Source organism: Sinocyclocheilus grahami, unplaced genomic scaffold (assembly GCF_001515645.1).
Source record: "Sinocyclocheilus grahami isolate Dianchi unplaced genomic scaffold, SAMN03320097.WGS_v1.1 scaffold1187.1, whole genome shotgun sequence".
NCBI lineage: Eukaryota > Metazoa > Chordata > Actinopteri > Cypriniformes > Cyprinidae > Sinocyclocheilus > Sinocyclocheilus grahami.
Genome location: NW_015506366.1, coordinates 207,886 through 225,938, shown reverse-complemented (window position 1 = coordinate 225,938; position 18,053 = coordinate 207,886). Strand labels below are relative to the sequence as shown.

At 35.4% G+C, this 18,053-nt stretch overlaps 1 protein-coding gene and 1 pseudogene across 1 annotated transcript in view; one reads left to right on the top strand and one right to left on the bottom strand.

Moving 5' to 3' along the window:
- Positions 1-12,095, top strand: part of LOC107567771 (extended synaptotagmin-3-like) — a 15,943-nt gene extending 3,848 nt beyond the window's left edge. The window contains exons 2-23 of the mRNA XM_016253517.1: positions 1,270-1,311; positions 1,457-1,591; positions 1,696-1,772; positions 1,908-1,977; positions 2,999-3,088; positions 3,270-3,325; positions 3,871-3,991; positions 4,089-4,265; positions 4,350-4,432; positions 4,522-4,570; positions 4,736-4,825; positions 5,012-5,074; positions 5,228-5,287; positions 8,305-8,376; positions 8,500-8,586; positions 8,751-8,900; positions 9,811-10,205; positions 10,291-10,389; positions 10,477-10,608; positions 10,712-10,817; positions 11,232-11,281; positions 11,627-12,095. Of these exons, the coding sequence (XP_016109003.1) occupies positions 1,270-1,311; positions 1,457-1,591; positions 1,696-1,772; positions 1,908-1,977; positions 2,999-3,088; positions 3,270-3,325; positions 3,871-3,991; positions 4,089-4,265; positions 4,350-4,432; positions 4,522-4,570; positions 4,736-4,825; positions 5,012-5,074; positions 5,228-5,287; positions 8,305-8,376; positions 8,500-8,586; positions 8,751-8,900; positions 9,811-10,205; positions 10,291-10,389; positions 10,477-10,608; positions 10,712-10,817; positions 11,232-11,281; positions 11,627-11,666 (2,244 nt within the window). The 3' untranslated portion in view covers positions 11,667-12,095. The remainder of the gene's footprint in view (positions 1-1,269; positions 1,312-1,456; positions 1,592-1,695; positions 1,773-1,907; positions 1,978-2,998; positions 3,089-3,269; positions 3,326-3,870; positions 3,992-4,088; positions 4,266-4,349; positions 4,433-4,521; positions 4,571-4,735; positions 4,826-5,011; positions 5,075-5,227; positions 5,288-8,304; positions 8,377-8,499; positions 8,587-8,750; positions 8,901-9,810; positions 10,206-10,290; positions 10,390-10,476; positions 10,609-10,711; positions 10,818-11,231; positions 11,282-11,626) is intronic.
- A 10-nt stretch (positions 12,096-12,105) lies between these two features.
- LOC107567770 (poly [ADP-ribose] polymerase 15-like) lies at positions 12,106-16,872 on the bottom strand (annotated as a pseudogene).
- Positions 16,873-18,053: the final 1,181 nt, after the last annotated feature.

The window sequence follows — 18,053 nt, the reverse complement described above, 5'->3', positions numbered from 1 at the left end:
CTAACTCTAGCACTCTTTATTCTAATTCTTAAAAAAAAAAAAATTTTTTAATTTTTTTAAACTCTATTCATTTTCTGCTTGTTTTCTTTTTTAAAAATTTGCTTTTCTAATCTTTTTGTATTCTATTTGTTTTCTTTTTATTTATTATACAATTAACAAAAGCAAAAAAAGGCCTCTAACACTAGCTTGCTCTATTATTTTTCTATTCTATCCGTTTTTTTAAATATATTATATAATAAAAAAAAAACTTGCTAAGTGTACTGCGTTAAGCTAATTGAGACTTGTTATAGCACTTGCATATCATTGCTCTTTTGTTGATTTTGATTGCTTCCATTGTCCTCATTTGTAAGTCGCTTAGGATAAAACCGTCTGCTAAATGACTAAATGTAAATGTTGTTTAAGCACGTTTCTTTAAAATCATAGCCTACTTAAACTAAGTTAATCCAAGTGAAAAAATCGTCTTGCAATAAATATCGGCCACTCACTCTGCTACACGAGCCACTATTTAATGCGACTTCGTCTTTCTACTTCCATGAACAGATCGATTTGGATCGCTTGGCAAATGCAATCGAGGCAGATCCTGTCTGTCAGCTTACTACACGAACGAAAGTACTATTTCTCACACACAGAAAAGGGTGGAATTTAGGCGTGTCTACTTCGAGGCTGGCAGGTAAAACCCCCAATGGATGGGAAACACGGAAGTTCGCAAAAACTGAGAGTGCTTGTGTCATCCCAAACCAGTATGACGATCTTTCTTTCTTATCTAACAGCAGCACATCTCACAGGAGATGTTCTGCTGTTAGATATTGGAAGAATGTTAGAGAGAGACAATTTTGACTTTTTTATTTTGGTGTGAACTCTCCCTTTAGCCCTTTGTGACCAAAATCGTCAAGCCGTTTCAGGTTCTTAGGTTGCTTATTGTCTTCTCTGTAAAATATCTGGGTGATATCACATATCTGATCTTCAGAATTGATTTAGATATAATAGAGTCAAGGCCACAGATATTCATGACACCACAAAATAAAATTAAAACTGCCCTTTGAACCTTTTATTGAACCTTGAATTTTTTAGGGATTGATCTCATTCATATTTCATAAAAAGCTGAAAGGAAAACAGGATTATGTGGAATTTAATGTGCTAAAAATTCATTCATATTTAAGCAAGTTGAACGCAAGTGTTTTTAATTTCTAAACAAGTGAACCTTAATTTTGTGGTAAAATGTTCATTATTAGTCTCTGTTATTTATTTATTTCTCTCTCTCTCTGATAGATTCACTTTGCAGATGTTGAGAAGGCTGCCTGGATCAACAAGGTAAGATTTCTGCCTCAGATGTATATTTGCACCTGTTATATGCTGGCAAATCTCATAAATTTGTCTGCCTGTGGGAGTTATACATTGTACTGTTTCAGTATTATTGCTGTTATTGCATGTCTATAAATGTGCTTGTTTGTTGTAGATTCTTCAGCAAGCATGGCCGTTTTTTGGCATGTACATGGAAAAGCTTCTCATTGATAACATTCAGCCATCTGTAAGATCGTCCAGCCCCCATCTGAAGACCTTCACCTTTACTAAAGTTCACATGGGACAGAAGGTACGATTCCGTAATCTGAGGCGTGTTGCCCCTAACTGGCAATAGACTGTTTATAAATATTTTGCAGTCATACAGAAGCTTACAATTGTGTATTTGCATTTCAGGCTCCAACTATTACAGGGGTACGAGTGTACACACATGAGCTGGAAACAAGAGAGGTCATCCTCGACTTCAACATTATGTGAGCTATGACATCAAACTTCATTTTGACACCAGATTATCTTGCTAACCCATATATGACTGATATAATGCATGGTTTTGCTACCTTATCTTCCTGAAATATTTTAAGGCTCTCTTTTCCTTTTATCTCCTGTAGTTATGATGCTGATGTAGACATTGATGCAGATGTTAAACCAGCCATCAAAGTAGGAGTCAAAGGCCTTCAGGTTAGTGAAGGAATAATTTAATTGAATGTTAATAGATGGTATTTTCTTCAGTTGAAATTTAAGAGTTGCCTTTTATGTCAGGCAATGTCACATTTTTGATTTACACTACCTTTTAAAAGTTTGTGGTCCGTGAGAAGTCTTTAAAGACCACAGGTGTATTTATAGTATGCTCAAATATACAATAAAAGTAGTAATTATGTGAAATATGTTTTCTCTTTAATTATTTTAAAATATAATTTATTTCTATGGCAAAGGTAAATTTTCAGCAGATACTACTCTAGATTTCAGTGTCACATGGTCCTTCAGAAATCATTATAATTTGTTGGTTTGATGCTAAAGAAACATTTCTTTTTATTGTTATGGAAAAATTGATACTTCATTTTTTGATGAACAGAACATTAGAAAGAACAGAATTTATTTTAAAAAATAAATATTTTGTAACATTCTAAATGTCTTTACAGTCATTTTAATCAGGGTAATGCATCCATGCTGAAAAAAGTATTAATTTCCTCCAAAAAAAGGAAAAAAGAAAGAATCAATCAATCCACTCCGATCATTAGGATCAAGTCAGTTAGAAATGCCAAGGGTTCACACAAAACAAGGGGAATCCGCTTTTAGGTATTATGCAGTTAGAATCAGCTTCCAGAAGAGATCAGATGTGCTAAAACATTAGCCACATTTAAATCCAGACTCAAAACTCATCTGTTCAGCTGTGCATTTACTGAATGAGCACTGTGCTACGTCCGAACTGATTGCGCTGTATTTTATGTATAATCATTTTCTATTCTTAACTGTTTTCATTCATTTTAAATCAATTTTTAAATCATTTTAAAAGTTTTTAAATTCCTTGTTTTTATTGTTGTGATTACTTTGAATTACCATTGTGTATGAACTGTGTATGAAATCTTGCCTTGCTGACCTTTACTGAGTCCCCAAAGCACAGCAAACTTAATGTATTGAAAAAGTTACTGTATATGAAAGCAATTAACAACTATAAATGTGTTTTTTCTTCTTCTTTCAGCTTCAGGGAATGCTACGTGTAATTCTCGAGCCTCTGATTGGCCAGTCACCCCTTGTAGGTGGAGTCACCATGTTCTTCATTCGTCGACCTGTGAGTATGGACATTACATGCAATTGGCTAACATTAAAGCATGTCAACATATTCTGTTACACCAAATACACCAAATAATGATCTTTAAAAAAGCATCATATGACCCCTTTAAAATAAAAAGTAGCAAAAGTGTCACGAGTTCATTAGTTCAAAACATGAACATTTTAAATTACATTTCCAGGCTCTGCAAGTCAATTGGACTGGAATGACTAATGTTTTGGATGGTCCAGGACTAAGGTATGTTCCTAGATTTTAATTATTTTTGATAGTGACTCGATAAACAGTTGAAAGTTCCATGCACATTTGTTGTATTTATGTTTTTGTTTTTGTAGTTAACAGTTCTCAATACACATGCTATCTTATAAGGGTCAAAGTATTTTTTATCACATTATTTAATAACTTACTTTTGTCAGTTATGTTTTACATTTGTATTATCAAGCAGCCAACCTTGTAATCAGCTTGAGCAACTCAGTCACGTTAAAACTGGATGGGCTAAACAAAACAATGGAAAAACCAAACTAGCTAGCCGCACTTCTTTAAAATTGCTTCAGGACATGGAATGTTGTCATACAAGTTTACATATAGACAAATGTGTATAACATGAAAGCCTCCTGTACAGGGAGGGATAAATATTACAGGATTATTAAAGATTTTACCTGTAAAAATCCTTCAGTTACAAAGTTTAGTGGCCATTGAGAAATCCAGGGATATCTCAATAAATTAACCAAAGTGATAATTAGTGTTCATTGCCATGTAAATCTGACTCTCTATGTCCTCTCTAGTCATTTGTCAGAATCGGCCATTGTGGATATCATCGCCTCTCTCATGGTTCTGCCCAATCGCATGTGCATCCCTTTGATCGATCAAGTCAAGGCTGACCAAATGAAGTTTCCTCTTCCTCGAGTAAGACTGGGAATAATTGGTTCCCATTGCTAAAATCAGTCAAAAAACGTTCTGTTTTCAAAATGCAGAATAAGTTACACCATGTGAACATCTTTAGGGTGTTGTACGGGTCCATGTTTTGGAGGCCCGGGATCTTGTAGCAAAGGACACGCACATGATGGGACTTGTAAAGGGCAAGTCAGATCCATATACTGTGCTGAGGGTCGGAAACAAGCAATTCAAAACAAAGACCATCAAAGAAACTTTGAATCCACGCTGGAATGAAGTTTATGAGGTAATTTTGAGCAATTCTCAATCTATCGGGACAAAGTCATTTCAGATGGGAAATAGTGATCACATTAATATTTGTTTTCAATAGTTTGTCATTCATGAAGCTCCTGGGCAAGAGTTGGAGGTGGAACTTTATGACGAAGACACAGATGCTGATGACTTTTTGGGCAGGTAATGATGAGTTTGCTCAGATCATGGACGTTATTTTGCCCATTTTATGTGATTTTGTGTGAGATTGTGAGTTGGATTGTCTGCCACAGGTACAGTCTGGATTGTGGGGATGTGAGGAAAGACAGAGAATTAGATGAGGTGAGCTTTAGAAAGATCAGAATTGCCGTGCTTCTTAACTGATAGTTGAACAAAGACTTTAGCAGAATTGATCTGAACATCGAAAAAGTGATAAAATATTTTATGATATAATATGAATATAATTTTTGTTGTTGCTGTTCACCACGTTTTGTCTTTGATTTGCAGTGGTTCACCCTGGAGGACATTGAGACTGGTCAGATACATATGAAATTGCAATGGTTTTCTTTGCACTCAAATCCAGCACTTCTGAAGGAGGTAAGCTTATTATAATAGTGTAGATAAATGATGGTTAAAATACCCGCTGTGATTTAAGTGGTGTATTGTCTCATAAAATGTGTGTGTGTGTTTGTTTCAATGTGATTATTATATTTAAATGTAAAAATTCAACTGGAATGAATGTAAAGGTGTTTTAATGGACTTTTATTCAATTTCACCTTTCAGACCAGAGATGGGCTCGCCTGTGCCATGTTGGCTGTATACTTAGATAGTGCCTTTAATCTGCCTGTGAGTATATAAGTACAATGAGAGCACAACTAAAAAAAATATCAGTCTATCATAACACAAACACAGCATGTGAGAACGAGTTATTTTGTGATACATCTTCTTTTTCTTTCTTTCTTTCTTACTTACGTACTTACCATTTTTCTTTGCCTTTAGAAAGACCACCGTGAATTCACCCATAATGAAAAGCATGGAAAACCACCCAAAGAATCTCGGGTAAGAAATGGCCACTATTGTCCTTGACCTTATGTGGGAAGAATGAAGCACATCCAAAAACCTCTCAGAATCAATACCAGCAAAACTATATGGGTAAACTAATAAACTTTCCAAATAGTTTTAATGGAACCATGAAAATGCTATCATCATTTGGTCACCTTTGCGTTGTTCCAAACCTGTATGTTGCTATTTTTGCAGTGGAAAACAAATGGAGATTTATAAAAAAATAAAATGGTGACTCATAGTGACCAGCTCCAAAAGGGTTCGATAAAAGTACACCATAAAAATACCACATAACGTACCATAAGTAGTCTTCTGGAACCATATGATGAAATGTAAATTAATTTTGGCCTTTTTATATCAGCGAGTAATTGATGGCCGAATTATTATTATTATTAAGTGATTTATTCCTTTAAGCCTTTCTGGAAAGTTTGTGTATTAGGCTTCCTCCCCTTAGGCTTTTCTTTCTTTTTTTCTGTTGTTGGGGCAAAAAGCTAGATATCTAGGTATTTCACTCTTATTCCATCTCATGCGTCTGAAATGCAGCCTCCTGCCATCTTGCACGGGATATAGAGCATTCCAGAGATTATATCATATCGTTTTAGCTGTAAGCATGATAAAGTCAAGGCGCAGGTTTTAGTTCCTGCTTCTCTGTAATTGTAGCAACCTGTTCAACTGGTTTCTACCACTGGTTCAACTATGAAAATGATCAAGTTAACCGCATATACATCATGCAAATTAAAAGGTGAAACATTAGGACTTTTTCTTGGTCTTTTTCATAGTGTCATAGTCTCCTAATCATAATATCACACCTCCGTGTCAGTTGATTAATGATCACAGACCTATTAGTGGAGTAACCTGCTGGTCAGGACATAGAAGTGAAAAACATTTCCTGCGCACATTCTTTGAATTCTCTCCTCAATCAAAATTAAAAGCTTTTTCTTTTTTTGCAGCTGCTAGAACGACTCTTGGCATAATGTGGTATTTGTTGCACCACTAGCTAAATCATTCATGAACTGCATTGCGATCAAGACTTTTTTTTTGTCTCCCTGGAGACATTTTTACACTAATATGCATAATTGTTTAAATATATAATTTCCAAGGATTGGTACTTGACGTAAATGTAAATCTGTGCTAGATTTTTTGAAAAATTTTAGATAAAAAATAAATAAATAAATAAACAATCTATATCCTGAAATCACAAATGACTGGAAAGGTCAAGAAAAAGTCATGGTAATTTATGGTCATGACCATGAAAATGCATAGGAAGTCAAAAAGTTTGGGAACCATATCTCATGGTTATTTAGAATATACATTATCAAAATATGTCTATGACCTTAATGAGCTTTATTTCCATTCAGACCAGAGATGGGCTCGCCTGTGCCATGTTGGCTGTATACTTAGATAGTGCCTTTAATCTGCCTGTGAGTATATAAGTACAATGAGAGCACAACTAAAAAAAATATCAGTCTATCATAACACAAACACAGCATGTGAGAACGAGTTATTTTGTGATACATCTTCTTTTTCTTTCTTTCTTTCTTACTTACGTACTTACCATTTTTCTTTGCCTTTAGAAAGACCACCGTGAATTCACCCATAATGAAAAGCATGGAAAACCACCCAAAGAATCTCGGGTAAGAAATGGCCACTATTGTCCTTGACCTTATGTGGGAAGAATGAAGCACATCCAAAAACCTCTCAGAATCAATACCAGCAAAACTATATGGGTAAACTAATAAACTTTCCAAATAGTTTTAATGGAACCATGAAAATGCTATCATCATTTGGTCACCTTTGCGTTGTTCCAAACCTGTATGTTGCTATTTTTGCAGTGGAAAACAAATGGAGATTTATAAAAAAATAAAATGGTGACTCATAGTGACCAGCTCCAAAAGGGTTCGATAAAAGTACACCATAAAAATACCACATAACGTACCATAAGTAGTCTTCTGGAACCATATGATGAAATGTAAATTAATTTTGGCCTTTTTATATCAGCGAGTAATTGATGGCCGAATTATTATTATTATTAAGTGATTTATTCCTTTAAGCCTTTCTGGAAAGTTTGTGTATTAGGCTTCCTCCCCTTAGGCTTTTCTTTCTTTTTTTCTGTTGTTGGGGCAAAAAGCTAGATATCTAGGTATTTCACTCTTATTCCATCTCATGCGTCTGAAATGCAGCCTCCTGCCATCTTGCACGGGATATAGAGCATTCCAGAGATTATATCATATCGTTTTAGCTGTAAGCATGATAAAGTCAAGGCGCAGGTTTTAGTTCCTGCTTCTCTGTAATTGTAGCAACCTGTTCAACTGGTTTCTACCACTGGTTCAACTATGAAAATGATCAAGTTAACCGCATATACATCATGCAAATTAAAAGGTGAAACATTAGGACTTTTTCTTGGTCTTTTTCATAGTGTCATAGTCTCCTAATCATAATATCACACCTCCGTGTCAGTTGATTAATGATCACAGACCTATTAGTGGAGTAACCTGCTGGTCAGGACATAGAAGTGAAAAACATTTCCTGCGCACATTCTTTGAATTCTCTCCTCAATCAAAATTAAAAGCTTTTTCTTTTTTTGCAGCTGCTAGAACGACTCTTGGCATAATGTGGTATTTGTTGCACCACTAGCTAAATCATTCATGAACTGCATTGCGATCAAGACTTTTTTTTTTGTCTCCCTGGAGACATTTTTACACTAATATGCATAATTGTTTAAATATATAATTTCCAAGGATTGGTACTTGACGTAAATGTAAATCTGTGCTAGATTTTTAAAAAATTTTTTGATAAAAAATAAATAAATAAATAAACAATCTATATCCTGAAATCACAAATGACTGGAAAGGTCAAGAAAAAGTCATGGTAATTTATGGTCATGACCATGAAAATGCATAGGAAGTCAAAAAGTTTGGGAACCATATCTCATGGTTATTTAGAATATACATTATCAAAATATGTCTATGACCTTAATGAGCTTTATTTCCATTTGTGTCCATTTTAAATTGCAGCTCACCAGAAGAACTAATGATCCCAACTCATGCGTGGAGTTTTCCATTGATCAGCAAAGTCAAAAAAGCAAGGTATTTAGCTTTTTGGAATATTATTCTAATGTTAATCCTCCCTGTTTACCAGTTTTTAAACACAATGAATCAGATATTTAGAACCTGGAGTGTTTTTATCTGTGTTTGTATTTTATCTGAAAGGTTGTGTTTGCCTCAAAAGACCCGACTTATGATGAATGCTTCACATTCTTTGTGCACAGTGTGAATAACCAAGTGTTGAATGTTGAGGTAAGCCTGTCATAAAACCATAACCTATTTTACAGTATTAAAGAACAAACTATTCTTGTTCTTCTATACACAAGGCTTGATAAAACAAACAGTAAGAACTCATAAGTATTGTTATATAATATATAGAAAATGATGTTTCTCTTTCTTTTATGCTGTGGCCTCAGGTAAAAGAACACGAGAAAAAATCCTCACTGGGCAAACTCACTCTGCCGTTGGTCCGGCTGCTCAATGTATCCGACATGACCATGGACCAGCGCTTTCAGCTTGAGCGCTCCGGAGCCAACAGCCAGATCAAGATGAAAGCTGTTCTCAGGGTGAGTGAGTGAACTACAGCAGCTGTTTTTTTTTATTTTCTTCAGCACCTGGATTTTAGCCCTAACACATTATTAAAATAAATAAATAAATGCCTTAATGCATTACTAACCTTAATATTAAATGCATTAACATTGTTTAATGCATTAGGTATCATGAAATAACAATATACTTGTCAGCTTTTATTTAGGTTAATTAGAAAAAATTCTAAATTACAATTTGCATAAATTACTTAATTGTTTTAATTAATTTAAATTCAGTTTAAACAGTAGAATGTGTACATTTATTAACCTAGATTCATAAATGGTGTACAAATTGTTTTCAGTGTTAGTTCATAATACCTAATAAATTAACTAATTTGAACTAATTTAACCTTCTGCAAAGTGTTACAATCATATTGTAATTCCTACAATACATTGTGGTTGGCAAAAACAATGATTTAATGCTAGTGAAATCTTTATTGCTAGTGAACCTGTATTGTGTTTTTTTTACCTTACGTAATATCATGGTTTTGTAGGATAAGGGCAAGTCATACAACCTGTCAATGTTGACATCTGCCTAACTTTACTATCTTCTTCCAAGTAACAGATGACTTTGGCCTTTGGCATCAACAACTAAAAAAGTATGAGATTTTTTTCCCCCTACATTTTAAAAGTTGATAAGTCTATTTATTTTGCTATCCTGCCGTCCACAACCCAATCAGAACAGACCTGCGTCCCAAGTTTGAGTCACAGCCAACCAGTTTAGAACCACTGAGATGAAGGACATTGAAAGTTTTTGATGTCTATATTTAGTTGTTCTCTTGTTTATGAAGACACAAATGACTATAATAATCATAATGACTATAATATTTTAATATTTGTTGAGATAATGGTTAAAAAAATTACTTTACACCTGTGTCGTCTCAATTAGATTCTTAATTTGGAGAAACTGGAACCAAAGGTTGTCGCTTCACCAAATCAGGCTCAGGAAAACGTCTCATCTCTCCAAAGTCGTCCTGAGCCTCAAACTCCAGCTCCAGCTCAGCCTGTACAGAGCAACCCGAAAGAAAAAGTGCCTGTTTCATCTGTCCCAGTCTCTAGAACACAGGCTGTTCCTGCCCCTGTGCCATCTTCAGTCAGCTCCTATAATGAACTCCAAGCGGAATATCCTCACTACCGACGAAGCAATTTTGTTGGCACAGAGTCGCTGCGTTCGACTCCCTCCACCCCCAGTCAAATGCGTCGCTACGATTCCCACAGTCTGTTGTCAGAGAGCTCGATAGCTTCTTCTCGCTTCGATCTTATGGACAATGTCCCTTATCCAGAGTAGGTACAATCTGGTGCTGCTTACAAATGTTGTATTCTACAAAAATCTTCAGATTTAACTTACGAGTTCAAATGTTCATTAAAGGGCCATCCTGCATCACCAGGGCAGCTTTGGGCAGGTTCTTCTCACCTTGCGTTATGCCACCTTAAGGAAGCGGCTCATTGTTATTGTCAGCTGCTGCAAGTGAGACGCTTATCCCTCCTTTTTTATTTAAATTGTAATGATTTTCACAGATCAAAGATTCATAAAAGCTATTATTTTGCTGCCTAGGGATCTGTTCTCCTGCAGCGAGAGCGGCTCTGATACTTACGTTCGCATGTATCTGCTGCCTGATCAGACGTGGAAGCACCGCAAGCGCACTCCGGTTAAAAAGAAGACCGTGAACCCTGTCTTCAATGAGACGTTAGAGAAATTTTTCACCATTTGATAACCAAGCATTATCTTTTGTTAGTATTAACTTTTGTTAGAAGTGTTTCAAAGATTTCTAAGATAATTCTTATCTCAGATTTGAGTTTGCCATGTCAATGGAGGAAGCAAGAACAAGAAAGCTGGATGTTGCAGTAAAAAACAATAAAATGCTTCACAAAAGAGAGCGAAAGGAGATTGGAATGGTAAGTAGATAAAGAACATGGATTGACATGGACATAAAGAAAAAACATAAACCAAAAACATGGTGATGCTTTATTTTGATGGTCCCTTTTGAAGATTCTGTTGACAACAAGTAATGCTGCACCTACATGTCTACTAACTCTCATTATTAGTAGACTGTCTGCTTAATATCTGCTAACTCTTTATTGCGATGGTCTCCCAACTGACATTTACTGACTATAATAACTTTTCAAGTAAATGTCAACTTATTCTAACCCTATCCCTACTAGTCTAATGAGAGTTAGTAGATATGTAGGTGCAACATTACTTATAGTCAACAGAATGTGTTAAAGGGACTGTCAAAATAAAGTGAAACCAAAAAAAAAAATTCTAATTATCGGGACTGTCACTTTTTTCATTTTATTCTTTTTCAAAAGGTTTTGATTGATATGTCTGAAATGGATCTGATCAAGGGATCCACAGAATGGTAAGGACAGCAAATGTGGTCAGCTAAATTTGTTAGGGGTTTTGTTGAGTGCATCAGTTGGGTTCCGGAAATAAAAACGTAATTTTCTCCATAGAGAAACTGATTTTTAATGACAATTTATGAAGCTGTATTATTATATTAAGCTCATAGCTGGTTGGTTTGGTTCATGGCTTATAATGCTTTAAATAAGACTTTTTAAAAATCCTTATGGGAAAAATGAATAGAAAAATACTTTCAAAACCCAGCAAGTTGGCACTAATGCACTCTTTTATGTACTTGTCTTTGTAAGGTTTAAGTTAGATGGTTTATATTTATGTATTTAACTTTTTTTTCTCTGATGAGCAGGTATGAACTCACTCTCCCTGGACTAAAGAAGACAAACTAGCAGAACTAGTAACAAATGTATTATTTGCTCCTATTTTATTTATTTTTTATGAGGGACTAAGCATTTTGACTCTGACTTGGTGATTTGAATACATAATTCCTAATTCAACTCATTTTGTGTCTCATTGCTGATGTTGACCTCATGCTATACTTTTTATTTTACATTCATTTTCACTTAAATTCATTTGTGTGTGTGTGATACAGTAGTTCTTGACATGACAGGAGGTGATCTGGATTTAGATATTTTTTCAACCTTTCTGTCCATGTGCATATAAAATTTGGAGTTTTTGTTTATAAATATTATTACAAAGACACGTATATAGACAAATCTGATTTTAAAACTTAAAACACACAGTATTATTTTTGATTGTTCTAATGCAATGCAAAAAGTATCAGTTGTATAAAGGTGTAAGAAATAACAATAAACAGTTTGAAGTTTTGAAGATCTTTATTTGCAGACAGTGCAGTTTGTTTACATGTGCCTGAAGATTGTTTTGTTCATGCATATCTAGTGAAAATAGCACCAGGATTACAGTAGAATAACAGAAAATGAATTCATTATAATGTGTAAAACGATTGATCTTCAGTGACTAAGTAAAAGTGATTAAATATTCAGGATAAGCATTATCATCTCGGAATACCACAAAAATGGTGGGAGCATTAGGGTTGTCCACAACCGTGTCATATGGATCACAGTTGGCATTTTTTGCAGGTGGCACAATCATCCCTCCTGCTCCTTTAGTGTAGTCTCCCGTAAGGACTCTGCAGAGGTACATGTTAATGAGTATGTGTTGCTAGAAGAGTATCATGCATTGAGTGCAAAGTAAGTACCATTTCCATATACTGCAGCTGTGACAAGAAACATTAATGAAGATGAACAACACAATGCACCACTTCAAATCAAGTAGAATGATGTGGAGTGTGAAAATTAAAGTGATTGTTGTAAATGATAGAAGAGTATCATGCATTGAGTGCAAAGTAAGTACCATTTCCATATACTGCAGCTGTGACAAGAAACATTAATGAAGATGAACAATTGATTGTTGTAAATGATTTACCATTTTTCCTGCATAGCTGCGATTTAAAGCCACTCTTTTCGATGTGACTGATAGTCTGCTCACTGGTTCCATGAAAGTCTTTTCTCATTGTTTTGATGAACATCCTTTTTTCCAGGACTCTTTTGTTATTCTGGTATTTCTTCCACATTGCGGGATTCTGGATTCGTTCAATCTACAAAAAACAAATAACAATTCCATGATAGATACAATTATGAAAGTTGACTGTGATGTTGCCATGCGTTTATTTCGTGGTGGTTTACAATGTATTGCACTGCTGGTCTAATTAAAAAAATTTGATCTACCTACAATCACCCTAAGAATTATATCTATCACCATGAGTTGAACTTGAAATCCTCTAAAATTGAATGCACTGTTCAGTTAGCACACAAAAATAATATTTTAGGAAAGTTTATTTTAGTTAGCAATGTTCAGTCCTGTATATATATATGTGTGTGTGTGTGTGTGTGTGTGTGTGTATGTGTGTATACACTGCCATTCAAAAGTTTGGGATCAGTATGACGTTTTTTAAAGATGTTTTTATGCTCATCAAGGCTGCATTCATATGATCAAAAATACAGAAAAAAGTTTATTATGAAATATTATTGCAATTCTAAAAATCTAATTTATTCCTGTGATGCAAAGCTATATTTTCATCAGCCATCACTCCATTCTTCAGTGTCACATGATCCTTCAGAAATCTAATTCTAATATGCTGATTTAGTTGAACAATGTTCGGTCCTGTAGATCTAATTGAAAAATATAAATAAATACATACATAAATACGTACTCTGGTTGGTTGCAAATTAAACTTTTTGCACAGCTCATTAGTGTCACGAACGAGAATCCCGCCGTGCCTCCCGCTCACCACCAGAGGGAGCTCTCTCCCGAGTTTTGAACTTTATCCGGACTATACACACACACACACACACACACACACACACAGACTCACATGCCTGGCTCTGATTGCTCCTGCACCTGACACTCGTTATGTGGACTATTTAACCAGATCTCAGACTCTCCCTGATTGCGAAGTCTTGTATTGCCCCGGTGCACATGTCTTCCCGTGTCTGGCCTATCTGTTGATTCACGAACTCTTGCTATTGTTCTTGGACTACTGATTGTTTGCGGCCTGCCCCGACCATTTTTGCACGCCCCTGAGATCAAAAATACAGAAAAAAGTTGCTGTGTTTGCTGGTGTCTGACCTTGCCTGTTTGATCACGATTTCAATAAAGCTGCAGATAGATCCTCACTCAGTTGACGTCTCGTTACAATTACACGCCATTGCATTCCAATGCTGTGGAATATCCTCAGTAGCTAATGGAGAAAAACATCTAGTTATTTAATATGGTAGTAAAATCTACACCATTAGATCTAGTGCAATATAATCATTTATAGATTTATTCATTTTAATTAATTATATATATATATATCTCAGGCAGTGTGACCTGGTAAATTTGGCCTTGGAAGGAAATTCGGATGTCTGCAGCTTGTCTGTCAAGGGCCTTTTCCAAATCAAAATTTGTACATTGATCAAAATGCTTATAATTCTTGTTCATACTGCCAATCACAAGCTCACTTGTGTAATTCATTTCTTTTTGTAGCATCCTCTTTTCTTTGGCTGTTTTGAGAACATTTCCTGAATGGCTTTTAGAACATCTCGACTGAGACCTTGTACTGTAAGTTTGGCCTGTCCTGGGGTTTCTTCTGAACCTTTATGGGCTTTGTATTCCAGCCGGTCTTGGATTCGCTCTTTGTCTTTATCTGATAAGGTAAGTATCACTGTGTCTGTGATGGACTGGAACACTTGTTCCTGATTGATCATGTCCTCTAAGAAATGTTTAGTTTCATCCACATCTGCTTGTGATGGTCCACAGATAGAAAAGAACACTGGATCTATTTGATGACAAAGTCTTTGCCACCATGTTGTTTTATTTATTTCTCCCAAGATCCAGTAAAGAAGGATTTAACATTAGTGGCATGCTGTGTGATACATACAATTGTAATACAGAAATATATTGAGTCACTTTGATATCTTTGTTGTTCATGACTTCATGAGAATGGATTCCTGAACTATTCTGTTTTATTAATACATTTTTAAAGGCTCCTCAGAAAAGGACATCATACCTTTTGATTTTTGACCAGGTACTCTGCTCTTGTTTGGCAGGTCCAGTTTCTTGATTCTGCATGCTTTTGTGGAATTCAGGGAGCATTTGGGCCTGGAACACAACCAGTCTGATCAGCTTGAGAGTGGACTGGGGATTTTTTCTTATCATCTCCAGCATAACATCCATCATGGAGTCTGCTACTTGGCCTGGAGACAACCCCCCTTTGTCCAAGGAAAAAGAAAGACACGTGACTAAAATCCATGTTCATGATTACAGTGAAAGTGTTGCATTGACAATATATAGATAATGTAATAATTAGGGCTGCCAAAATTAATGTGTTGATTGATTATATATAATATAATCAATAAAAAAATAAAGCATTTGTTGTCAAAAGTGAAAAATAAATGAACAAACAAATGTACAAAAACAGTACTACAACTTGTATTCACATGCCTTCACTTTATATGTAAGGACAGTCATTTTTTTTAACAAAGATTAACAACACTATTCTGTTCCCTCTCAGGTGTTTATTTCTCTTGTTGAGTTTGTTCTCACCTGTACCAATAGCTGGAAATGCAATGGCGGTCAACTTTTCCTTGGCACACATTTCCAGAGCCTTTTTAACATGTTTTTGGATTATAAGAGCATTGCTCTGTGCTGAAATGTGGATGATCTTTTTCACTTTTTGATCTTTTTTTCCCTGGCAACGTACATGAATTAGAATTATAAGACTTGCTAAAGTTTTAGAGCATGTGAAAATATTATTAAATTATTGATTAATGTTTAATTATTTTATTATTTCATTCTGATTAAATATTTTAGTTTAGGAGCGAAAGCATGCTTCTCACCGAGTTGCTGGCACTCAGCTTCTACGTTTGGACCAGCCTTATCCAAAATAGCCTTTGAGACACCTTGAACGTTTAAGATCAAATTTGTTTTTATTTTCTCTGTTTTAACTCAAACGCTCTCGTGAATCCAAGATTTTCTTATGACCTTTGAGAAGGGGCCTGTAATTTCATTGTAAAATTCAACAGAACTAAATCAACATTATGGAAAGGTATTATATGAAGGGTAATTGACTGACTTCGTTCCATCTATTAAAAATGACAGTGAGATCTGTTAGTTATAAGTGATTGCGCAAATGTTTTGTATAAGAAGTATAGTTTGAGCACCTGTGCTCTGTGGCTGTGTGGGGTTACTTGCTGAGGTAGAGGCAGACTGGCCCAAAAACCTTTTGCTAAACTCATCTGTGAATACCTGTTGTGGATGACATATGTGACCTTGGACCACAAAACCAGTCTTAAGTCACTGGGGTATATTTGTAGCAATAGCCAAAAAAAAAACATTGTATGGGTCAAAATGATTGATTTTTCAGATGAAGTATAAATCTCAATTTCGAAAAATGTACCCTTATGACTGGTTTTGTGGTCCAGGGTCACATATAGTATTACTGAGGTGAAAATAACTCATATGGATCTAAAAAAAGGCTGATATGACATCAGGTACCTGAATGGTTTTTGCATCTTTGGGGTGAAGAACAAATACCACTTCCTTCACATGCTTTGAACTTCTTTTACTGCTAAACTTGAAGGCAGAGTCCAGCATATTGCAGACCACCAGTGGCTTTGGAAACCTCAGGATTCCTGTGCCAATGGCAGAGAATAAAATAGAGCTCTGCTGACGCTGCTCTGCCAGACCCAAACACTTATCCACAATATCCTCCAGCACCTGCTCAAAGAAAATAAAAACATAATTAAAAGCATCAATTTTTAAATTACTAATCACCAGAAACCAATCAATGCGTATTACCTTCTGATCGTTCCCTTGTCCCTGATTCCAGTGGGGTACAACAGCATGGAACACCAGTTTGTTCTTCAGGTTTCCACCTGCAGTTTCAAAGACTGCTCCATTATTGGCAGAACCTGTGACTTGCTGATTGAGCAGAACCTGAAGCTGAGGACCAGCTGCTTTGAGAAGGGCATCTAAAATAGCTTCTCCGCTGAGATTCAGGTTACTGCTGAGAGTGTTCACAACGACGTCCATCTGTACAAAAAAGCAGATATTTACAGATGGTTAGTCAGCTCAAATCATGCTTCAATATTTTACTTAAAATTAACAAAAAACAAAAATGTCAGAGGGCTGTTTGAAACTTTTGGAGAAGAAAAAAACAAATAACCACCAGCCCTCTCAAGTACATCTCTAGATGTAAGAAAGGAGCATTAGCAAAAACTAAGATTAATATTATGTATATTAATATTGAACTCTCCGCATCACCATAGCGTCGCGTGTTGCGGCTGACACAGAAGAGCATACGTTGCTTGCGTTCAGTGGATATTTTCCAAAATGACGCGATGCGGAGAGACACAGAGGAGACGAATTGTTGAATAAAGTTGTTATTTTTGTTTTCTTTGCATACAAAAAGTATTCTCGTCGCTTCATAAAATTCAGATTGAACCACTGATGGCAGATGGACAATTCTGACAATGCTTTTCATACTTTTCTGGACCTTGACAGTGTAATTTACTTGGCAGTCAATGTGACAGTCACAAGCCTCCCGGTTTTCATCCAAAATATCTTAAATTGTGTTCCGAAGACGAATGAAGCTTTTACGGGTTTGGAACGATATGGGGGTAAGTAATTAATGACAAAATGTTCATTTTGGTGTGGAGTATCCCTTTAAGGCCGAGTAAAACCATTGTCTTGTCAGACAGGTTCTATTTAAGTGATTTCTTGATTCAACAAGTCTAGCAGTAATCAGGACTGGGTGTGGCTAGTGAAATTTAACTCAACTTTCTAAAATAATGTATTTAATTGCAGTTCTTTCATGATTTAACAGGCAATTAATTTTTCACGTAGGGCCACGTAGGTTTGGACAGCTTTTTTCCCTTAATAAATGAAATCATCATTTAAAAACTGCATTTTGTATTTACTTGCATTATCTTTGTGTAATATTAAAATTAGTTTGATGATCTGAATCTTTTAAGTATATTAACAAATATGCAAAAAATTAAAAAAACAGGAAGAGGGCAAAAACCTTTTCACACCACTGTATATAATTTATATCATACATCAATACTGTATATATCATATATTACATGGCTGTTTATAACACTTGATTCTGATTGCGTTGTTCATCGATCAAATATTTACTAATATGTCACGGTTGTCAATGGCAACGCAGTATATCATCTGGGTAATGGACACTGGTGTCATGAACAAATGGG